General features: G+C 44.1%; 1 protein-coding gene and 1 non-coding gene across 4 annotated transcripts in view; both read left to right on the top strand.

The window, feature by feature from the left end:
- The first annotated feature begins 9,898 nt into the window (after window positions 1-9,898).
- ESYT2 (extended synaptotagmin 2) overlaps window positions 9,899-25,503 on the top strand; it is a 54,334-nt gene continuing 38,729 nt past the window's right edge. For all 3 annotated transcript variants that reach the window (XM_053468456.1, XM_053468455.1, XM_053468454.1), the window contains exon 1: window positions 9,899-10,483. In XM_053468456.1, coding sequence (XP_053324431.1) covers window positions 10,133-10,483 — 351 coding nt within the window. In that variant the 5' untranslated portion in view covers window positions 9,899-10,132. The remainder of the gene's footprint in view (window positions 10,484-25,503) is intronic.
- On the top strand, window positions 14,424-14,558 carry LOC128498541 (small nucleolar RNA SNORA57). The gene has a single exon (XR_008354759.1). It is a non-coding gene; the product is annotated as a small nucleolar RNA SNORA57 (small nucleolar RNA).

The following is a 25,503-nucleotide window of genomic DNA, read 5'->3' as shown; positions in this document are numbered from 1 at the left end:
TTGATACTCTCGGCCAGGGCTTAGTCCATCCTTCAGGCCATCCAGTCTGGAGTCACAAAGGAAAAGCCAGAAAGACTCTGGCTGCTTGATGACGAGGAAGAGCGAGATGAAGATGAAAAGGACGTCTCCTCTGTGCTCAACAAAACTGATGGAATCTCCTGAAGCGCCTTCAAGCTTAGATTAGCTGTTGATGTTGGCCGGTACGGGGGAGTTGAACGGCGGCTCTCTATATCCTCCCACTGAATGTCCTGAAAGAATGGATGCCGCCTTATACACCCCGTGATCCAGAGGCGATGCTGAGGATCTTTCATCAAAAGATGCCTCAGGATGTCCGCAGCATCTTCGGAGAGGTCTTTGACGTACCGGGGACTTCCATTTACAATGGAACCCAACGCTGCCTTCTTGCAGTTACCGTGATAGAACGGTAACCTTCCGTTAAGCATGCGGAATAGAATCACCCCGAAGGACCACCAGTCCACGGCAACACCGTATGCTTGCTTTAGATGTATTTCGGGGGCCATGTACGTGAATGTTCCGCAGTGTCCTTTTGTCTCGGCTCCTCCAAAAATGCCTTCTGCGACAATACCGAAATCGCAGATCTTGGCATGGCCCTCTCCGTCAAGCAAGATGTTGTCCGGCTTCAGGTCTCGATGTATAACTCCCCGAGCGTGGAGGAACTGGATGCCGCAGATTATTTCAGCTGAATAAAATGCAGCTGTGGTCTCGGTGAGTCGGCCCACCCTCTTCATATATGACTGGAGGCTCCCACCAGCCATATACTCCATCATGAATAACACGCAGGTCTCTGTTTGGAAGCCTGCATATCCATGGCAAAGGAACGGGCTGTCCCGAGCCATCTCCAGGATCCTCCTCTCCTTCAGTAAGTACAGGGGCTTTATGGCTTTCTTGCGGATGATTTTGACCGCTACCATAGAATCTCTTCTAGGTACAGAAGCCAACATGACTTTTCCAAATGCCCCTTGTCCCAACACTGAATGGAAAATGAAGCTGGAGGGCGTCATGGGAAGAAGGCTCCGATATCTTTTCGCAGTAACACCACTTTCCACCACACTTCTGCGTCTTTTCATGAGAACCTTTCCCCTTCTGCTCTCCTCCAGATGTTCCTCAACTCCTTCTTTCTCCTGCTGCCCCAGAGTCTGGATGTTTTTGTTGTTGGATCTACACCGCTTTTTCTTCCGTTCGGAGAAACCTGTGCTGGTTCTTGGGCGTCTTGTCTGCTTTGCCCTCAGACACAGTCTGCTCTCCTCCCTCTCATTAGCAGTACGTTTGGTCCTCTTCCTCGCTCTCCCTCTTTCTTCCTCAGTACTGCTACTCTCTTTCTTCCTTTTCAGAACAGGGTCTCTGCTGACCGAGTGCTCCTTGTTCTGGTATTCAGTCTTTTTAGCGGTGTCGGTGAAAGCTGTTTTCACTCTTTTGAAAAACATCCTCACTTTTCTGGGGCAGCATCTCCTTCCAATCCACCTCAGTCCATGGAGTAGACAACAGTCCCCCATAGCTCTCCTTTTAAAAGGTTCCCCTTTTAAATCTCCTCAATCTCTGATGTCGTTGGTAACAACACTGCAAGTCCGCTATGAATAGCTGCTTACACGTGCCGAGCGCCCAACTACACTGAGCTAACTGATGAGCGCTCGCTGGCTTTACAGTGGCATGTATGATGTCATAATTCACTGAGGGCACAATGAGAGTTCCGTGCTTCTGCTTTACTGCTTTATTGGATGTAAATACTCTGGTGGATTTCTTTTAATTTATTGATGGGCACTTTTGTATCTATCATATAAAATGACCAGGGTATATGACCATATAAATGTTTCCCGCCCTGCATGAAAAACCCATAAATCCTGTTGCCTTTATATTATTTTATCGATTTGCCTCTTTTCTTGCAGTCCCAATTTTCAGACCTAACTTCTTTTAATAAGCAGCCTTATTCTATATCCGGCCCGTGACGTATTCTAGCCGAGGCTGACAGTCCAGAGATGCATTTTACTCTTTATATTTTGGTGCTAATAAATACTATTTAATAACATGAAAATGGTTTAATATTAAACTTTGAAATAATCGAGTCTTTGGCAGGTACAGTAACACACAAAAAGAGGAGTATTGGTTAAACGTGACTGATTCTTTATTGGGTAAAACACCCTTTGACCTGAAGTTAGCTGCAAAACTGTACAAAGTGGTGCAGGACTGAAGAAAGGTGCGTTTTTATGTCGTATCGCCCCAGTAAATATCCTTTAACTGCAGTTCAGGGGGTAATATAGGAAAATAAAAAAATGATTGGGGAGGGAAAAAGTGGGCTCCTAGATCCAAAACAAATTTGTAGACTGCTTGGGGTAAGACATTAATAGTTACCAATTCAGATAAAATGAGAAACCACAAGGATTAAGGCCCCGTGGGCTCCTGGCAGTTAGTTTTTGAAAGCGTAGAGAATTCCACAGAGATGGCCGATTCTCCAAGTCCAGCTCAGAGACCATAACATGTTCCGTCTCCAGGCTGAGGAGACATCATAGAGACGGAGCGGCCAGAAGGGATTCCCAGTCTGCAGGAGACGGTAACCGCAATGTTACTTACAAAAGTATACAGATATAGGAAGTTATTTTTGTTATATTGTTATATTGCGTGATAAGCGTTACTGCGTTACTATAAGCGTTATTTTGTAGCTTTTGGGGGGGAGGAGCAGTTTGAGGCCGGTATTTCACTTGCCCTCCAAGTTGATGTTGTGTAACTTGGAACCAAGCCGGCTGAATGTCCCCTCTTACAATTTTGGGTAATTCTTGCGTGTCTGGAAGGACTTCAGCATTTGGACATCTTATGCCGTGACAGTATATCGATAGCGGCTCACGAGGTGAACCTACGGCAGGAGAAGCCAACAGGCAATGGTCCAGCTGGTTTTGAAGCAATGGTTCCCTCGCTGCCGAGATGGAAACATACTATTTGGCAGAAGATAAGAACCAATCTGCTCTGCCTGTTTTTCCTGATTAGTTCCCGGTCATAGTCTAGTCATATCCAACACATGTATACATCCCCTTACTGTATTAACTTCTACCACTTCTGCTGGAAAGTCGTTCCACTGATCTACCACCTCTACCTTCTCAGTAAGGTACAGGAAGGAGCCTCCTGGCTCCAGCTCCACAGGTGATGTCAATCTCTGGAAGACACCAGCACTGCAGGTCTGCCTCCCATAAAATATAATTTTTTAATGAAATTACTACATCATATTTCCTACAATGTACATTTATAAAACGTGAGGATTCTGTTCCAAACTCCTGTTTGAAATCCAAATTGCCCATTCGGCAGCGGACTGGGGTCAGCATGGGCACCCTGACTGGCCTGCAACTTCACAGTCCCATAGGCAACAAACTGCGATTTCTATCAGAACCAGCGGTCACTTTTGTCTGCAGCCTTCGCCCCCCACGTGCATCAATGAGCCCTGGCCGCGCATGCCCCTGTCGCTGGTTCACCGCTTTTCCTTCCTTGGACAGCTTTTGATACCCACCACTGCAGACCGGGAACCCCCCACAAGAGCTGCAGTTTTGAAGATGCTCTGACCCAGTCGTCTCGCCGTCACAATTTTGCCGTTGTCAAAGTCGCTCAGATCCTTACGCTTGCCCATTTTTCAACTTTGACGACAGAATGTTCCATTACTGCCTAATATATCTCCGGAGGCTCTTGTCTCCAGCAGGGAATTTATGGTTCTAGGAATGGCTAACAGAGAAAATGTTATCAAACAAAACAGTTTATTAACAAAATGATTCAGATGTGCCAACATGGCAGCACAAACTGAACTTCTTGCTGTGAACACCAGATGGCGAGCTAAATACACGAGGGCACAAACCATATGACGATGCCTTTTCCTTATTGATTAAGAGCTGAGCGATGTTTCATTATTGTATAAAACTCATCCTTCTCTACCCACTCCATCATTTAATGAGATTACCTCCTTACTCCAGGACACTTCCCTGGATTTTTTTTCTACCTGCCTACCTGCTACTCGGTTTAGATGTTGTGGTGCGCCTTTTAGCACTATCATTAATATAACATAAGTTTATTGTAATGTGTATCGTAATTAATGTCCCTATACCTTTCCTATATCCCTGCATACTGTTTTCATTCTCCTTTCCATGCACTGCCTGTTTAGCAGATTTCTGCGGCACTATTGGGGCGTTACTGGGTTGGTTAATGTGCCCGGCACATAGAAGGGATCTAGCTCCTATTCATTTGATCAGAAGCACTTTGCTGCCAGAGGTTTGCTTCAAACCTGGCGCTAAATGGAGTAGATGATACACTGCAGCTCTGGAGCTGCAGCTTTTGTAAAAGTAAGTGATTTTATTGTTATTATTATTATTACAGGTCTAGAATGCATATTAACTCTTTGCTATTTTTACCATTTCTTCGTTGAACCATGATTCTCCAGATAGGGCTTTCTCTTTATACCCCTTTTTGTATAGTCTGTAATTTAGTATGTATAATATGCCAAAACAACACAAAAACCTGGAGATCCCTTTAAGGTCTTTAAAGCCCTCAGGGATCTCTATTGGAATTTGGTGGTACCCCTTATGATGTCATGGTGGCATCACTGGTCATTTTTTGCATTTTTTAATTTTATTTCATCTATATGTTTAATTATTTTATTTATTTTTTTCATTTTTTGGAAGAGAAAGAAACACAGTTTCTCATTCTCTTAACTTTGATTCCCACCGCTGCTGATCAACAACCAGGGCTCCATTTTCCTGTATTGCTGATCGCAGTACCTGGGATCAGCCAGCCAGCTCATCAAGGATCTCAAGAAGTTCTGGATAGACCCTCTGGAAACCTTTTTATTTTCCGTGTCAGGTGGTGCTGTTCAAGAATTTTCCGTTTCAGTCCGCAGGGGGGTAATGAATGATGCGGAATGTGTAGATTCAGGATCTCACTCCTTTCTATTCTACACTGCTGTGACCATCTATAAGACTCACAACTAGTGCATTTGCTACCAGTATGTAATGATTAATATTCCTGCTTGAATGCAGGTGACGCAATGAAGTGTAATGGCAAGTCAAGCGATTTGGTTAAGACATTTGGCAAGTCACTACACTACACAGAATACTCCGAAGTTTCTTTCTTGGTGCACTAACCATGTTGCGTCCCTGCTCCCTACCCTGTGAAGATGGTATCAGAGGTAGTCATGGGAGCCAAATCAAATAACTCAGAACAAACATGACTTTATTTGCCATCACCAATCATAAACACTAGGTGAACTCCTGGAGTTCTGCCAGCCTATTATTAATTTTACATTCAGGTGTATGTATTTATGTTGTGTTTGGGGCTTAGATGTGACTAGGATTAGAGAAAGGGTATGGGTTGCTATGAAGCATCGTGGTGGTAATCTAGACGATGATGAAACTAAGTGCGGCTAGAGAGGTGGTGCGGCGTTTTCTATGGGTCTCATTCAGGGAAGAATTGAAATACGGGGAGCAGGGAAAACATTTAGGGGGGTGGAAGGAGTTTAATGTCTGGGAAGAGCTGGGAACCACATCACTGGGGTCTGAGGTAGTGGGAGACACAGTCATGTAGTTAACCAGGGGGCTACCTTGGCCTGACCCAGGGCGGTGACTTCTGCCCCCACTCCGGACCTACCTTGCATGTTCTTTATGCAACTGCCAATAGTCATCTCTGTTGAAGAACATTGGGATGTTGTGCTCTGCCTTTAATTTGGCAAAAGGGAAGATGGGCGAGTTAGAACTAGAGATTTGGTGAAATTTGGGATCCCCCTGGCCCAGTAGGGTGTTCTGCCCTTAGTAAAGTGGCCCAGGTGCTGCCACCTCTTCAGATCTGCCCCCCTAATCCTAGCCAGCCAAGGGCAAAAGAGGCCACAATAATGACCTCAGTGAACATTCCGTACACGGAATTTTCCCTCAATAATTCTTAGATGAAAAATTATATCTTAAAGCATCAATCCAGGCAAGTTTACCCTTAGTTCATTCTTTAGCACACCTCCCAACCTTTCAAAGGGCCAAAGAGGGACAACCTCTTTTAGTGACCGGGGGCAGTGCTTTCCGAATACCGATACTTACGTACTTTATGTGACCTCTAAATTGTTATTTATGTTAATAAGAAAGAATACATTTATTTTATTTACACAGTTTAATTTATAAATACATTTTCTGCTGTTTCCATACACATTATTGTAACTCGTAGGGCTCTGGGAAACATTCATACCCACAAAAAATGTAAAATCATAGCAAAAAGGGACATCACAGGAGGAAAGAAGGACTTCCTAAACACTTGAGAGGTGTGCTTTAGCCGTACATAAATAAATTAAAACTAGAAAAAATTAAAAACACTGCACAGGCATGCAATTTAAAGGGACACTCCAGCCATCATATGCACATTAATGCAGATAATAGCTGTGTGGTTCTTTAATATTTTGTGGTGTGTCCCCTTGCAAATTCATGGGGTGCGTCTATATTATCCCTCCATGTGCATTAGCCTTTTTTCCCACCCCTGGCTATTTTCTGTGCAGAAGATGTGTTCAGCCAAGCACATTTTCTTCCACATTAACGCCAATCAGGCAAACAGACCCCGTGTTTATGCACGAAAAGTGCTTGAATTAATTGCAATGAGAGCACTTTCCTGCCACTGATTGATTGTGTCACGACCACCCTTACACTGGCACTCACCGCGGAAGTTTTTCCACCTGGAATACTACAACCAAAGGAGGAGCCCCTAGGCAGCAGCAACCCAGGATTTAGATGATCCAAACAGCAAGGAGGCCAGATAAGGTAGGTATAGGTAGTAGGAACGGAGTTGGCAGTACAAGGTGAAGGGCAGAGCGAAGTCAGGATAGCCGAGTCAGGACACAGACACAGGAACTCATACAAGCCTGGGTCTAGATCCAGAGGGGGTAGTCATACAAGCCGTGGTCAAAATCCAGAGAGGGTAGTCAGGCAAGCCGTGGTCAAAATCCAGAGAGGGTAGTCAGACAAGCCGAGGTCGAAATCCAGAGAGGGTAGTCAGACAAGCAAGGTTCGAGGATGCAGCCCGGGATCCCAATGTTTGCCGCGTACGGGCAACAACTTGCCTGTGCCGGCCGGGACCCGGGACTGTGACAGACTGCTTCACCAGCCAATCGGTGCCAAGAATCAATAGACTACAGGGTAGGGCAGCTGTATGTGCAGGTAATCACAAAGTATGATTTCTTCTTTAGTGGGGCTGTCAGGGAGAGTATACTGAACTTTTAATGGGAATAGAATGAGGAGGTCACATCCTCTCCCCCCGAAAGGATACTGCCGAGTGTTAATTCTTGTGACATGTTACGATTCAGGCATGACAACACGAACCTGCAGTCTTGTCTGCCGCAGGGAATCTTTTAGGCTGAGCTTCAACACATGCTGCTTTAATCGTCTTATTAGGATAAAGCTGAGTCAGGGAAATATACTTACTATATCCCCTTTGTAACAGATATGTCATACTATCAGATATATGTTATCACCGACCTTGGGATGTATCGTCTAGAGGGCGAGATTGCACATACTGCGCACATATCAGCTTTTAAGGTTTTTTTTAGATGTTATCATTTTCTATAATGTTATTTATTTATTAACAAAAATAACATTTTAATGATAGATATTATTTCAGTAAAATTGTTTACTTGTAGCACTGGATGTTTCAACTCATTGAGTTTCTCTTGTTTGGAAGGCTGTGCTGACGTAATACACACCATTTTTGGAAAGTCATCTCATTGATTCAACTATGCGTAGTGTAGCAAACCTGGGAACATCCAGCTTCCTGGAGACCACCCTCTTTGGGATATGGGTGGGTCTACTGACATCAGTGGGCGGTCCACCGGTGGTGCGTGCGGGCTACCCCATAAAATTGAAAGTGGCAGAACACCGCTCCAGCGACCCGAAGATTCCCTGCGGTGACCCAGAGAGGAGGCGATGACGCCATATCCCTGAGCTTTGCCTTGGGTACTACATAAAATAATTCAGGGATGTCCAGCTCCAGACCTCAAGGGCCACAAACAGACCGGGATTTAGGTAAATCCTTCGAGCACTTCAAACCATTTTGATTGAACTGCAAGTGCTCATGATGTCATGTCCAGAAAATCTGGCCGGGTTCTGGCCCTTGAGGGCTGAAATTTGACACCCCTACTATAGTGTAAATGGACCAGTTGGAGAGATCAGAGATCTCCCTTGTGAATGCCCCATTGAGCAGGGGAGAGAATGATCATCCAATAGTATAATTCTTCCCCGATTTTGTGGAAGAGAGGCTACCACCCTGTGTAAAGCAGAGATTTCAGTTCAGATGTAAAAGAATCCGCGTGACGTAGATAATCCACATATTCACCTTGAGGCTGGTGTAAAACACAATTAAGGGGAAAACCCTGGCTGTTTCCAGGCACATATCCATACCTCCCAACATTTCAAAATGTGAAAGAGGGACACTTACAAGCAGTTGCACTTTACAATGTCGGGCTTGCATCGCCACATAAAACACGCTTCATTTTTGTCAGCACCGTCATGCATATTAAAAACAACCAACACATTGAATTGAATTCCCATGAGGCTCAGCTATACATACTACTTCCATGATGCTGACTGAGCATCATGGGAAGTGCAGTTAATAGTAGATAAAGCTGCAGGTGAATTACAATTCCCATGATGCTCAGCCAACCAGGTGTCCACCATAATGCTGGCTGAGTATCATTGGAAGAGAAGTCAACGGGACCCTTACACACTGCCTTTACACACACCGCCTTTACACACACCTGCCCATAAACACACGCATAGACATACACTGCCCTTACACACACATATTCAGATACACTGCTCTTACACACATATACACGTACACTGCTCTTACACACATATACACGTACACTGCCCTCACACACACATATACACGTACACTTCCCCTACACACATACACTCGAGGTGAGTACTGTTCTCGCCTCACCCTTCCTCCGCCCCTGCAAAGGGTAGAGAGGTAGGGAGCCCCCCAAATCGGGAGAGTTAGGGGGCATGCAAATCTCCCATGTGACTCTATTCATAAGGATCAGTCCTTAGTTAGGACTCAAACATGTTTTTTTCCTCCCCTGACATCCTCTTTTCTAGGAGATCAGAATGTTTACTGCCGTTTACGTGTTGTGGGATTTATGGCTGTAGAACCCTGTGATACACTCATACCCAGCAAATAGATTTATAAGTGACGTCATGCAAATAAAACACATTATCACCCTTCTAAATATGTTACTCAGTTAAATAAGTAGCTTGCAATAAGTCACAGAGTTACTGAAAAAGATTTATTAAAGCCCCTAGCCTCGCCTTTAGCCATGCCCCCTAAAGAAAAAGTGTCTGTCCCTTTAAACCCTGTAGCGGTTCACATACATGGTTTAATGTTAACTGAATACGGGGTTATGAGTTACAATTTCTTTAATATTGCTGTTACTGAATGACCGTCTTTATTTCTTTCAGAACTACTATAAGTTTATTCCATACTATTTCTTTAATACCTCTCAACCTTTAAAATGACAAACAAAACAGGGACATTGTTGTTGGACTGTGGTTTGTGGTGTTGCTAGGGAGACAGTGCTATATGAATACTTTTCATATGGCATTGTGACCTATTAATAGCTATTTATGTAACTGAGTGACTAGAAGAATAATGCATTTACTTAAATAAATGTACTTTATACACATTATTGTGGCTTTAATGGCATTTGGGTGGTATGCTAATCAGCTGAGTTGGTTTCGGAATTCTGTGTGTGTGAAGATAAGGCAGTTTCAATAAAGTTGGTTGTTCCTTGCACATCCTGTAACAGGGAGTGAGCGGTGGGAGGGGCGTTCAGGCAGCAGGGCGGAGTCAGTGACAGGCAGGAGCCTTCGCTGCGATCGGTTTCAGATGTGCATGGCACTGGCGTACAGCAGACTCGAGCATTTCTGCCCAATGAGCCGCTGGAGGGGGGGAAAAGACCCTGGGGAGTGCATGTAGCCCCCCTAACGGTGGTTTTTAGAGTGAGGGGGGTTAGATCTCTGGGGCTGATTTCTGTGTAGTTATTAATATATCTCCTTTTAAAATAACACCCCCCCCCCCGCCTCCCCCAACTATCTGAGCTGGCAGCAGGATCCTTTGCAGAATGAGTTCGGCGAGCAGCCCTCAAGGGGGGCCTGCACCCAATGCACAGGGGAACGGGCACTCCGCGGTGCCCACCACCGCCGTGCCCACAGAGGAGCCTGGCATGATCAGCGTGGATTTCACAGGGCTCTTCTACCAGTTCGCCAGGACTTTTGCCATCGTTTTTCCAGTCTACGTCCTGGGGTATTTTGGGTTGAGTTTCAGCTGGTTGCTGATCGCCTTGGGAGTTTTCATGTATTGGAGTAAAAATAAAGGCAATAAGAATTCCCGGCTGCACAGGGCGCTGGCGTTCTTGGAAAACGAGGAAAAAGCAGTGAAGCACACCATAGCCACCGCGGACCTCCCTGCCTGGGTGAGTCGGAGCTGCACCTCTGTAAAGTTCCATATGGATCAGAACATGCCTGGGGATTGTGGCTGTCCTGATCCATTCTGTCATTCTGTGTTAATTGGTAGAACTGGGACAAAAACACCAGTAGAACTGGGCGAGGAGACCTTTGCAACTGGGAGGTAACAGCTGCTGCATAACCCCTTGGAGAATCTAGCTGTCAATCAGTGCCTTAAGGTCAGGGTTCCTTATTAAAAGGCAGGCCCTCATGGACTGAGCTGTGTGGCTGCTCTTTGATGGATCGGATCAGTAGAACAGCACCAGCCTGGGGTCAGTCTGCCCCTCCCCCTCCTCCTTAGCTCTCTCTTAAGGCCTGTCAGTGAGTGCATTACTTCTTTCCTGTGGCTTTTTCTTCTTCCTGGTCTTGCAGGGGTTAATAGATGGCATTAATGTGTTGATGTCTCCCAGAGAGCTCAATGTAAATAGCTTGTTGTTTCATGACACCTCCATGTCTACACGTCATATTTGTATTTATATACACTACTGTTCAAAAGTTTGGGGTCACTTAGGAATGTCCTTGTTTTTGAATGAAAAGCACATTTTGTCCATCAAAGTAACATGAAATGGATCAGAAATCCAGCCCAGGCGGTGTTAATGTTGTAAATGACTATTGTAGCTGCAAACCGCTGATTTTTAATTGAAAATCGTCATAGACATACAGAGGCCCTTTATCACTCCCATCACTCCTGTGTTCCAATGGCCCTTTATCACTCCCATCACTCCTGTGTTCCAATGGCCCTTTATCACTCCCATCACTCCCATCACTCCTGTGTTCCAATGGCACGTTGTGTTTTCTGATCCGAGTTTAAAAGGATAATTGATGGTTAGAAACCCTTTTGCAATTATGTTACAGCCAGAAATTTCCATGAAAACCGCTGAGTGACCCCAAACTTTTGAACAGTAGTGTGTGTGTATGTATATGTGTATGTATATATATATATGTGTATGTATGTATGTATGTATATATATATATATATATATATATATATATATATATATATATATATATATATATATATATACACATACACTGTATATATGCGTGTGATATATACATACAGATAGTACATTGCAGTTAGCGGCGGTATGACAGGGACGTTATGTTAATAATTACCCCCCCATAGTTCCGGGACTCGTACAGGATCAATACATTAGTGCTGAGGTTGCTGAGCTGTCTGTCGGCACGGCCCCTGGCAGCGGACTCTTGTGCTACACCCCCTGATACTATGCAGGGAGTAACACTGGATACCTTTAGCATTACTCACCACTACGGAAATCTTTAAGAAACCGCTCAGATCTTCAGTTTAAATATAATGGCTACATGTCACGTGTAAATGTGTGTATCGTAACCCTTTATATGCTGTCTTAACTAGTGAGTGTGTATATGTATGTGTGTGTGTGTGTGTATATATAATGTCACATTACAAATAAAATGTATCTGGTTTTGTCTGGGCTGATAGTAACAATGTCTAGTATTTAGTTACTGTAACATACAGCACTTGTAGCATTAGTTGAAGAAGAGCTGCGCATGTTGCTACTAAAAGCAGGCCGACGGGAGCCCACAGGGGCCGGAGTTTGCCATATGAAGCTTGGTGGCAGACGTGGGAGCCTGAGCAATATCTGTGCTTACGTTACACCCTCATAGGGTTAAAGCAGCGGTGATTAGAGTTGTAATTCATTATTTGTTGTATGTTGTGGCGTCTAAAGTAATACTTAATACCAGCCCAAATTATTACTGTATAGGTCCGTATATGAGCAGTATAGCCTAGGGCTATGTAATGGCCATGAATGAATTCTGGGTTTTTCAAGCTTACACAAAAAAACGCCAGTTTGATAGCACTGCCTTATACTGTATGTACTTCCAAAGGGGAACATGCAGCGTACCCCATAACACTCCCTGCTTGCTTTAGCAAAAACAAATCGTTTGCCGTCATTTACAGTAAAGTGAATGCAAACATTAACCCTTTGCATGGCAGAATGTTGGCAGACCATCTGCCCTATGCGCTCAGTCAGAGGTGCAGCGTTGTAATAAGCTTTGGCTCGTGGGCTGGGGACCGGGCCTTTCAATACCTCTTTCCTAAGTCGCTTGGCTTCCTTCTGCGTTTGTAAATACGTCTGCGTAGTACAATCATTCCGGCTTTCCACACTATGGGCTGCGTGCGTTGGTTAAAGCAATAAATACGAGACACCTGTCCGATAGTTTATCCGATTCACTTACTACAGTATGAGCTTTAAAAAAAACATGGGAGGGGGTATAGCTCATCTATAGGGGCTGTGTTGATGATGTCCCATGTATTACGAGCTAATAGTATCTTTGTATAAGGGTGGATTGGTGGTAATACGAGTATTTATGGGCCTGTTTTAATGTTTCATCTCTTTCAGTTCTGGTGTGTGCTGTTTGCGCTGTAATTCTTTATGCTATAGAGCCGATGAATTATAGGTTGTCGTATAGATTAGGCAGTATTGCTAATGCGCAGATCATTCGATGGCTGGAATAGAAACGATTTTGCTCTAATTCATGTGCACACGTTGTGCAGATGATGGGTGGGAGATTTGATCGCATGCTCCCGTTTCTAGCTTACAGATTTAAACGGACAGCTGTGCTAAAGAAGAATGCGGATTAAAGTACTTGGGTAGAAGCTGCACCTCTTTGGCCAAACACATCTAGTGGACAGAAAATACCTGGGGGGGCAGGCAAAGAGCCAAGAGGAACTTCAAAGAACTTTAAAAGGGACCTCTTAGCTATCCTGTGCATATAGTGGCCGGAGCGAGCTTTGTGATTATAGTCCCCGTCGTTGTGATGGGCGAGAATATCTAAACTAGTTATTCCCTGCATGGCCTGCAGCTTTCTTGCATATTGCGCAACCACGTCTTGGGAAAGCTTCCTCCCTACCTGAGCGAAATGCCCTCTCCAGCGCTCCACACCTCCAAGCCTTCGCTTCACTGCCAGCAACTCACTCATAAATCCACAAAACAAGCTGGTTAGAGGCGCGTTCTCCCACAGAGCTCCCGAAATGCTTAATAACCCTCCAAAAAACCTCAAGATAGATCTTTAAGATCCCTCAGCATGTCTGTCTCCTTGTGTTTGGCGTTAAAGTACCGCTGCCATCTGCACATGAGCCCTGTGTGAGTGTTTTAAGTTACTTGCCCCATCCCAGCTGTAGACCTGCGGTGCTCATGGTCTTTGAGAATCCCACCGCTATGAGTGAAAGCATAGTAGGAAAAGGAGGGCTATGTCGGCTTGTTCCCAGGTAGTTATTACACTTGGTCTCCTAAGCTTTATAGAAGCTGTTCTAAACAGGAGATAAAAAATAACACGCTATGTATCATAACAGGTAGGCAGACCATATAGAGAGACGGGGTAACAGAGTGAGGCTTCAGCGATGGGTTGCTGCTGCGAGAGGCTTCATTGGGACTGAGCACGCTGGGAGTAAGCCCTGTAGGTCAGTGAGTGCTGGGAGTTATGCTCTAAGCACGATAGATCAATATTTTATTTAACGGCACGTCTCGTAGGCTGCAGATTAACTTCAGAACTCAAATCTTTTATGTTTCGTTGGTTTGGATGGACGGTCCTGCCCAAAGATTGTATGAGCTAGCCGTGTTTACTGTGCTATATCTGTCTTTCAGCAAGCCGCGTGGCATTTCGTTGGGTAATGCTTCTCTTTCACTGACCCAGCAGCTGCCTCCTGGGTTTCGGAAGAATACATAATAAAGTACCCACAGACGGTTACCCGCAGGGTACTTTAATACCCATTCTTCTATAGTAGAGGTTTCAGGGGCATTACGCTGTCCCCATAACTTCTTAGGCTCTTGAAATTGTTTAATGATTGAAAAGACTCTTTGATTCCCAGGAACCGGCGTATGTTTTCGGTCCCGTATGTCACGTTGGTAAAATAGTGATGGCGCACCTCCTTTTCTTGGCACTCAGAGTGTTGCCCGTACCTCTGTGTGATATGTACGGAGGTAGATCATACCCGGTGCTATGTCTTCGGTGCTAGCTCGACGCCATGGGCTGGTTCTATCCTCAATCGCTGGGACACGTGAAATAAATAAATGGTGACTTTTGCAAATTTCATTTTCTTCTGTTGAACTTTCTTAAATATATTCAGTTTGCTTTTAGAAACTTTACTGTATTTTCTTCCTTTAGTAAATATAGTTAAGTCTGTTACCATTAAAAAAACAAAAAAACTTCTGATTGTAGTCAGCTGGTACGGCGTGTTATCATATCCTTGTGTGACATCGCTGACTGACTCCCAAAAATTAGGCAGTAGGTTATGATGATTCTAGAGAGTTCCGCTAGACTTTGCAAGAATGTAGCGTAATGTTTAAAAAGTCTTTATTATAGTGTTTTGGATAAAGCGTAAGAGTAACGGCAGCAAATGCAATTTATAGCATGAGTTCCGGAGTGAGTTATAAAGAGTTTCATCCGACACCTGATCTTGGGATTTAGTCCCGTCACATTGTTTCATGCTTGGCTATATATTTATAGAACGGTATGTGATGTCAGAATTATGTAATAATAATACGTTATCGCACGTCTTAAACACGCAGTCCCTTGATGGACGTCTCTCTGTGATGAGTATCCTCCTTATGGTGGTCGAAGCCTTTTGGGCTCCGCTGGGAAAGTTAAGTTATCATATAATATGCCGGTGATCCTTAGCCAATAAGTTATTTATTTCTATACCGTTAATAGCTGATGGTAAAAAGAGAGAGGACATTTTTGGGGGGGTTTGGGAACTTTTCACCTATATATTTGCAGGCAATTTAATAATAAAAACAGTCTCCCATGCAAATGAAACCCTGTAGAATATGAAATAACTGTAGGCACAATGATTTATATTTTCAAATAGCTTTTTTTTTGTCTGGCTAAAGTAGTCTGGTAAAATAAAGTAACTTTTCTAATACTTTCTGATGGCAGTCTGGTTCCCTTTACTAACCACCCAATGAAGAATACATATTAAGGTTCTTTATTATGTTTCATTTATATAGTGCCAACAAATTACATTACATATTACGTATGTTATATAAACATATATTCAAGCCAAGACGAACCGATGCATTGCGTACAAATTGCAAGCTTATGAGTACATGGGTGGGCGTCTCGGACCCCTTAGAACTGTAGAGATGGTTGGTGGGGAGTATAGCACGGGCGCGGTGTCACGCAGGAGATGTGTTTGGCCAAAAAATCTAGGGGAGGATGCTGATCTCTACATACATTTGTTAAGGGGAGAAAACAATTGAAAGGGGACACTCGGCTATAATTCCCGTTAAAGTTCATATAATGGCTGGAGTATCTCTTCAAACGGACGTAATTTGGTAAAGATGATACCTTTTTATTTGCTATCTGACGTATAGTGGATTGCAAGCTCACAAGACCATCTAGGTCTCTTTTGCAGGTATAATTCTATACCTAAAATGGACCTGTCATCCAAAAACAAATGTAGATGACCGTGTCCACTGTGGGAAAGAGATCCTGGGGTTTCCCGTTTTGGCCGTATGGGTGTAATTTTTGTTCTCCGAGGGCTGCCTTTGTTTCGGCGGCAATCCTGTGACATAACAAAGAGAATTGCACTTTAAGGAATATGTCGTCTTTCCGGAAATGTGACAGGCGGTGATCGCTTTTCAAGATCTATACATAGCTTAGCTAAATGTTGGCTGGCCGAGGGTTTAATCATTCAAGGGCCAAACAATCTTAGGAGCCACCTTGATTTTTGTGCTGCTCAAGTTAAGTTGCATCAGTAGACCTGAGTTAAATACTCCCAAGAAGTTTTGGGCCATAAGTTTTAGTTACTTTTCAGTTTTATATATGTTTATATAACACAATATTACACGGCACTTCTCTGCTGAAACCATCTGCTGAACGCTTCATGCAGACAGACGCTTTATGGCCTCTGATGAGAAGTAATGCAATCATTCCGGTCCTGGCAGCGATGATATTGAAAGGCTTGTGTAAATACTTAGTGGTTGTAAAGCGCACATGACCTATAACTTTACATTTTCCTGGACTCCTCGTTGAGCAAGAAAAGTCATGACTGAACTTTGTCCCTGATTTGGGATTTCTCTGTTTTGCGGCGTTTACAATTTACATGATGTTTAGTAGATCTATAGTTGGAACAGCCGATGCATTCTTCTAAAACGGAAAAATATACATTAAAGCCCCTACCGGGCGCAGAAGATGCAGCCTTGCTACTGCAGTTGCCCTTCTCGACAATTCGCCTGTTCTTGCTGATTGGCTGCTGGAATCAGCCAATCCGTAGCAGGAAAGTGTTTACTACGAATGCTTTCCAAACATGCAGTTATCATGATCATATAAACTTAGCTGGTATGTGTTTTTTATTTTTTTCAGTTGCTACTTAGGACGTTGAAGAAATTTTGGGGTAAAAGCTCTATTATTTGATGCTAAAACTTGAGAACCGTTCTTTGAGTCGAATATGTAGATCTCAAGCTGCTATTGGATAAAAAAAAATAAAAAAAATGTTACTGTTCCTTTAACTACCCCACAGCATACCTGTGAACTTTCAGGCTCCACCTCCGCAGAGCCCTCCTGCTTGGGGGGAGGAACCTCATAGGAGATGCGGCCCATCTGTGTGAGAGGGCGGGGACCAGACATGTATGTGGGCGGAGATATACACATACATGGGCGTGATCAGCCCCAAACACATTCATTTTGTGTGAGGGTGGCAGGGGAATAGGGCAGGGAGTTTGGTTTCCTAAACATCGCTTTCGCGGCTCGGAGATTTGCCGGTGTCAACCAGAGAGCCGAAAAGCCGCGCATCACCTGGGAGAAACGTGGAGAGTTCCCGGGTATGCCCCTGATGCTTTGTACTGGGTAGTTTAGAGTGGTAAATGTTCATGATATTAAACACCATGCGTTAGCTACGCTATTGTCTTACCGCTGGGTTTGGATGAAATTGGTTCTATTTCCTATTCTACAAATTACTGTTTACCGATCGATTCCAACGCATGTGTTATCCCTGAGCATACAAGGCCGAAGCTTTCCATAAACATCCCTGCGCTTGATCTGCTTAACGCTGTGACCGGGGCAGAATATAGAAACACCTGTTCTGGGTTTCTTCCCTCTACTGACATTCTCCATGGCAACGAAGTGAAATTCACTCTTTTTTTGGGAACAGCAATCAGGTTAGTTTTTATAATCTATTCTTAAGGCGCCCACCTGCTCAGCGGAGCAGTACAGCGCGGGCGCACAGGGAAAAAATATCTTTTTCACCTCATCACAACTACCTGTAGAGCCTTCTTCTGGGTAAAATCCGATTTATTTTTATGCGTTTAATGAAGAGGCTGATGATAAAGAGCTACATTTGCGATATTACCTAGTGCCCCCTCCCCTGTTTGATGGCACATTGGCCTGTCTAACCGTCTCGCATGTTAATGGGACAGTCTAGTGTTTCTGGCAGCTGCCTTAACGATGTACCTATAGGGGAAAAAATGACCTTTAGGAGAAGCTGCAGTCCAGTGCCACCCTATGGTCCGATGATTTGCACCACTGACTGCTTGAAGCAGCCAATGTGGGGCAGGGAAGGGCTCCGGTTGAAACTTTTTTTATGCCCCCTGGAACCCTTGCTGAGCCAGCACTGGAGGACGGTATATCATGTGGCCGAACGCAACTCCTGCAAGCCAAATAGCTGGGGGAGGGGAAGGGGCAAATGCATAACCTTCCCAGGTTTAGACCAGCGACTCTTGGGGAAGCTTCTCCATTTGAGAAAAGAATGGATTTTAAACGTTCGTCTACTGTCTTCCATTCACAAGGGAAGAAAAGAGACGTCCCTTTAAGCACTCGATACAAGCGAAGTGCTGAGCATTTTCCTTGTTGCTTCCTGTTCTGATGTTCGTCGTGTTACTGTCGCCCGGCTTATCCTTTTGTGTTCCCTTACTTGTACTAAACGAGTCGATGCATTATTAATGACAATACAAATCCAATCCGTCAGCAACAAGGCAGAGGACTCCTGACGTGTATGGCAGATTCTGGGTCTGTGGAACTTAAGTAACCCCGTTACATTAACCTTTCTTCATCAAAATCCCCCTTTACATTGGCACTGTTCTCATTGGCTTGCAGGAAATCCATTGGGCCAAACATGTCTCTCCTTTACCAGCGCGCACATGCGCTTAGCAAAAAGTGTCGCGCGGACCATGTGCTGCAGTATAGAATGGGATTAAATTATTCAAATGTGATTCCTGCTTAATATTCATTGTAATATACACTATGGTTCAAACGTTTTGTGCCTGGAGGATGTCTGACCATTGAGTCAGGGGCAATTGCCCCCCAGGCCGCCCGAAATCTAATCTAAACGGCCGCTGGTTGCTGATGCCGCCGGCCGGCGCTACTTTAACGCTTTTTAAAAAAAAATGTAGTATTAAAGCAGGGCCGGCGGCATCAGCACCCAGCGGCCGTATGCGATGGCCGCCAAGTGATGGGAGCAGCGTGAGGGGTGAAAGCTCCGCCCCCTCGCACTCACCTTTCACCCCTCACGCTGCTCCCATCACTATGCGGCCATCAGATTGTTGGAAATCTAATCTAAACGGCTGCTGGGTGCTGATGCTGCTGGCCGGAGCTACTTTAATACTTTATTTATTTATTTTTAATATGGCAAGCCGATCCGGCATATTAAATAAATAAAAAAAGGATTAAAGTAGCTCCGGCCGGTGGCATCAGCACCCAGCGGCCGTTTAGATCAGTTATCCAGCAGTCTGATGGCCGCATAGTGATAGGAGCAGCGTGAGGGGTGAAAGGTGAGTGCGAGGGGGCGGAGCCACTTCACTTGACTTGCCCCCCAGGCCTTAGGCTGCCAGCCCTCCCCTGCATTGAGTTGTGTTGCATAGAATCGCCTTCATTCTTCACTCTTCCTCGTCTCCACTTTGCTGAACTCCTTGTAAATGCAGCGCCAAGTGACGCATTGCCCGCTGCTGCCTGCCTTGTGCAATCTGTGACCAGTGGTATATTCTGGCCTAGGCTGACTATTCCAAGGGGGCTGCAGCCGCTCTGCCATATAACAGGGAGCCCATTGCTATATTGGGGGTTCAGAGTCTCTGCAGCACCGTTCCTTATTGAGCCGGTTTAAAGGGAGGTCACTGAGCTCCCCAGCCAGCCCATTAACATTATGGGAGGGCAGTACTGACTCGGCACAGTCCCCCTTCGATTAACTCTGCTCGGCCCCTCGCATCCTTAAAAAGTAGATCAACGAGATATGATGTCATACCTCCACATCCAGAAGTAAAAAGTTAGGGGGCGGCTGGTGGTCTAGGGCAGCCTCGAAGATACATACCCCACTGCCTATGATGATGCCATGCAGATCATCCTTAACAGTTTAAGACATCTTATCACCCTTACACTAATCACGGTGCAAATGGAGCAATCCGCAGCAAGGTGCAATTGGTTGCCGTAGAGGCAGCTCCACTTATCCTGTCTATGCCATAAGTATTATTTCTACCTAACCCCCAATATATTTTCTCCAAACACATTTTAATATAAACCCCTTATGGTGAAACGTATACGTTGTGATAATCGCTACATGTGCAGAAGACAACAAAGTTAATGTAACACTTGGCCATGCATTGAATAGATCATCTAAGCCCCTAGGGTACACTTAGCCATTTCTCTGCCTTTTTTTTTTTTTTTTTTTAGATGCTCCGGTCACGTAAGGGTTAAGTGCGATATACGTTTTGACTGCGTAACTGAAAGCTATGCTATTTATACTGAGCTATACGGTGACCTTACGTCTAGTGTTTCAGGGTTCGGAATGACTGTTGTAGCAGATGATCGTTCTTCCCCCTGTGTCTATTGTTTTAATTTTAGCGTCGTGCGTGTGAAGAATTATCTCCAGAATCAGCGCACATTCCCGTACATTCATTCACTTGTCGATTTCCGCTCTTTAGGATAATCACGTTTGGTTGGTGCAAGACGTACGTACGTAGGGTTTCTAAGTGACCTTACCAATATTAAAGTGACTGATATAACAAATGAGATGTACTCAGCCATTCAAAAGTTTGGGGTCACTGAGCTGTTTTCATGGAAAATGAGGACATTTCCGGCTGTAACATAATTACAAAAGGGTTTTCTAACTCTCAATTAGCCTTTTAAACTTAAACTTGGGTCAGCGACCACAACGTGCCATTGGAACACAGGAGTGATGGGAGTGATTGATAAAGGGCCATTGGAACACAGGAGTGATGGGAGTGATAAAGGGCCATTGGAACACAGGAGTGATGGGAGTGATAAAGAGCCATTGGAATACAGGAGTGATGGGAGTGATAAAGGGCCATTGGAACACAGGAGTGATGGGAGTGATAAAGGGCCATTGGAACACAGGAGTGATGGGAGGGATAAAGGGCCACTGGAACACAGGAGTGATGGGAGGGATAAAGGGCCATTGGAACACAGGAGTGATGGGAGGGATAAAGAGCCATTGGAACATAGGAGTGATGGGAGTGATAAAGGGCCATTGGAACACAGGAGTGATGGGAGTGATAAAGGGCCATTAGAACACAGGAGTGATGGGAGTGATAAAGGGCCTCTGTACTCATATGAAGAGATTCCATTAAAAATCAGCCCTTTCCAGCTACAATAATAATTTACAACATTAACCCCGTCTGTGCTGGATTTCTGATAAATTTCATGTTATTTTAATTGTGCTTTTTCTTTAAAAACAAGAACATTTCTAGTTCACCCGTTGTTTTGAACGGTAGTTTGTGTAAGCAAACTGTTCTCATGGATAGATAAATGATATAAAATGCACTAAAGTATACGTAATTATGCATAACTGCTAACGCACACACATTTGGACCTCATTTTTGTTCTAATAGTTGTCAGCAGTGCCTTTTTTGTTGTTTTGACACAAATGTTATTTTTTTTTTCTATAAAGCTCTATTATTCTCCCCCACCCTACTCCAGCCAGAAATCCTGCAAGGTATTGTTTTATCCCCGATACGGTATATTATAGATCAGGAAATCAACCACAACTTCCATGATCCTTTAGGAAAGCCTTGTGTGAACTACAGCTCCCATCATCCTTTTGGCAGTGGCTTATGGGAATTGTAGTTCAGCAGCTGGCGACTTACAGTTTACCGACCTCTACTAATATAATTTCATTTTTCGGTTTATTGTCTACACGGAGATTTATCAGCTTATCTGGGGTATACAGACGGATCCTTATTGCCCTTTGATAAGCCTGTAACAAATGCCCCTTTTCATTTTCACCTTGTAATAAGCAGCTTGCGAGCAAACAATTGCCCAGGTCTGACATTTGTAATAATATCTCTGCAGACCCAGATAAGAAGCCAGGTCAGAAGTAAATTATTGACATCTTCCAACAAAGGTCGCTTCATCCTCTCCCTTTCATCTCTCGTGTCCCGATGCCTTTCTTCGTTCTAATATACTTTAATGGGTAGAAGATTTATTTTTCTGGATATCTGCCACAAGCGCTCTGGACCGTTCTCAGTACAAGGGATAACGCGACGAGCGAGAGGGAATAATAGCTAAAGTGTTAATGTGAAGCAGTCGCCATGGCGACCAGCGGAACGATGCTGCTGTATTTAGCACTTCGCTCCGAAATTGCTATTTAAAAGAAAAACGTCTGGATTGTCGGGCTCTGAGAGCCGCGTGGATGTTTCCTTTTAGACCCCCGGGGGGTGGTTATTTTTAGGACGCTTGCGTATTGGATGCATGTTTTACACGTGTAATAAGTTAATGGGAATCTGTATGTATTCAGTCCTAAATGTAGTATTTGTGACAGGTCCGCTCTACAGTGCTATATAAAGGACCAAAAAGGGGATAATAGCTGTGTTGTAATGTATACTTAATGTTGAAGGAGTTTTTTTATCACATAGTATACCTACTGTTTAGTGAATAAAGCCCATATACGTTACCTGCCTTATTCTTAAACAGTGCATTAAATAGAATTAAACGACAGATCAGACCCATTCCGCCTGTCTAGTTTGCTCGTTTTCCATGATGTAAAGACATGTGCCTATTCCATGCATATTCACACTCTCACACTGTATTAGCTTCTACCACCTCTGCAGGGAGGCCATTGCACTTACCTACCACTCTCTCCCTAAAGAAAAACTTCCCTGAGCCTCTGACCACCATGATTTTAGATTGTGGCCTCTTGTTCTAACATTTCTCTTTTGTTTTTAACGTTCCTCCTGTACCTTAAGTATTTAAATGTTTCTATCATTCTAGTGATGAGGGGCACTTTCTGGCTGCCAAGGGTTATCTGTTTATTTGCCAAATCACCGCATACGGTAGCCAGAGTCAAGCAGGTGTCTCCCCACCTTACAAATGCTGCCTGCATTTTTATAAGGGAAGCATAACTTAATGGGGAGGAATAATCCTACAGATCACGAGTACAGGAATTTAAAATGGCTGCTCCCATTATGTACACTTAAACTGGGTATTAATTATATATATATATTGCACACATTCATTTTATGTATAAAATAGTAAAATGCAGGATTTGGTAGAGGTGACAGATCCGGTATAACTCCCCTACTTGGTAAAGATGAATAATAAAGAAGTGGGTTATTCTTTTCAGAATGAATACGGGAAAAGCCAAACGCCAGTCTGTCTGTTATATTAATAATTCAGGGAGCTCCGATCTGCATTTTAGATGAACGTCTTAGTGGGTAAGCGCTCCGCTCCAGCCCGGCCGTAGACTTTAGGTCACCGACCCCCTGACTCCGGCGTGAACTGAGGCAGAGGTAACCATACCAAGCCCCGAACTCCAGGCAAGGAATTATCTAAATCGTATCCGCGAAACCTGTCTACATCTCAACAAAGCCCACGGAGTCCATGGCCGGCGCCATCTGTCCCGTAAAATCCGCGGGTAATTGGATTAGAGGAACAGGAACGAGTCTCGTGTAGCATCAGCTAGTTGGGTGCTATGTGCAAGTCGTACACTGGCCTTAAAGGGACAGTTTAATGTCCCCGACAGCCTCAGTCAAGGAGAGTACCATGTACCAGGAGCATGTGGCTGTCGTGTGCATTAAAGTGCATCTCGCGCCTGCAGCGTCCCTTTAATCTATCGCGCTATAGTACAGCGTGCCACTTTTTCATTTATTTAAAACACGGGAAGAGGTTGTTCTCGGAGGCCTCGCTCTTTTGCAGAAGCGCTCCGGGAGAACTGGTTAACGGAGATGATACAGAGGAAACGAGAGAAGAAAAAAAAGCACAAGAAGAGGTAAGAAAAGAAGCAGAGCTGTGAAAAGGGAGATCAGAGCGCAGAAGCGGACGGCAGAGAAGATAGGAAGACATTGAGTGAGGGCGAGTAAAAAAAGAGAGACGAAAGAAGCCTCAAAATGCAAATGAAAATTCTGAGCTCTCTGCTTCGTTTTCGTTTTGTTTCATTGGGGTCCCTCCTCTTTTCGGATATTCGTACGAATTAACAATGTTGGCAAATTTCAATAAAATTAACATTCATACGAATCCAAAGCGTAATGTCTGATGCCGTCAAGAGGCTAAAACGCAACTCTCTTCTGGACTCTCTTTAGTGAATAAGCCTCCTTATCTCCTTAACATGTATCATTTTTCATTTTGAGCTCTTCTCCGTTTGCGACATTAAAGCGACTCTTGCTGAAGATTGTAGCCGCAGCGCGATTAAACTTTCATTAAAGCTGATCTCCAATTGTTTTTGCCAAATTTTAGTAAATTCTATATTAAGACGACATGGAAATGCTTCTCTTTTCTTTTGTAACAGAGTTTTTAGAGGCCACAAAAACACATTTTGCTTTAAGAAACAATTTCCGATCTGATTCAATTTCCTCTTCTTCAGAGTAATTTCTCTTTAAATCAGCCTAATCTACGGGGAAGAATGAAAGTTTGTTAGTATAGACGTGCCGGTGGCTCTGCTCGTAATTAAAGGAGAATTGTGCTTCCAAATTAGATCCCAGCAATCCGAGTTATTTGAGGCACGTGTTTTTCCTTCGGACCGAAGGGGATCTTGGATTGTGAGTTGGAGGACAAAAGTATTTATGGCCGTCGGGCATCCTGCGGCCACAGCTGCTGCTATTGAAGGTGAGCCTGCCGCCCCGAACTGACTGTAGGTCACATATAAAAAGCCCCTGGCCTTTACATGGCCGTGGACTACAACTCCCATGATGCACTGGAGCTGGAGTACCAGAACTCACTTTTGCCTGCCCAGAGCATTGTTTGATTATGTGCCTCTGTCAACGGATCGGTATCTAATAATAGTCATTATGTCATGCGCGGTATGCCTTCTCTCGCGTCCAAGATTGCGGTCAGGGGCCGAGGTAGAGCTCACCGGGATAGAGTGACAAAATCAGGACAGTCCCTCGCAAAAGCTCACAGCACGTTGGAATAAAACTAGATATTTTTGATATTATTTAACTGGAACGGGGAAAAAACGTGTCATTGGTATATCTAGCATTGGTGATAATCGTGACTTTTCTTGTTTTATATGGTTGAGAAAGGATATTATATTTTTATTGCATTTACATACAGTAGCTTAGTGGCTACGTTCCCACAGCCTTCACAACCTCTTTAAACTTCCTATCGCTGAGTTCATTCTTAAGACTTAACGTCGCGTCTCAATAAATCAAAGATCCGGCTTTGAACTAATTGCCCATGAGATTGAGTTCTAAAAATTGATTCTTTTTCCTATTCATCTGTTAAATCTTAAAGATTTAGGAGAAACTGACCTTGACTTTATATACTAAGCAACCTCAGTGTTTGGAATTCTTAGTTTGTTCCAGTTGCTTAGCCCGTCGTCCAACTGGTGGCCCATGGGCTGGTGTAAGCCTTTCCATGACAACACTCATTTTAAATGTCTTCTTCAAAAAGAACCTGTTATTGATAATGAACTAAAACCTCAAAATAACTGCATTCGCAATATGTTAAGAGCCATGGCTGTTAACTTTAAGTGCCAAGCGGTGTGTTTTAGCAAGCCCTTGCACTTTCGGAAGATGACCGAAGTTGCCCTGAAATTGCCATTTGTGGCTTTTGCTCCAGATTTTAA

This window comes from Spea bombifrons, chromosome 5 (genome assembly GCF_027358695.1).
Source record: "Spea bombifrons isolate aSpeBom1 chromosome 5, aSpeBom1.2.pri, whole genome shotgun sequence".
NCBI lineage: Eukaryota > Metazoa > Chordata > Amphibia > Anura > Pelobatidae > Spea > Spea bombifrons.
Note: the sequence above shows the minus strand (reverse complement) of the source record. Positions and strands in the feature narration are given on the sequence as shown.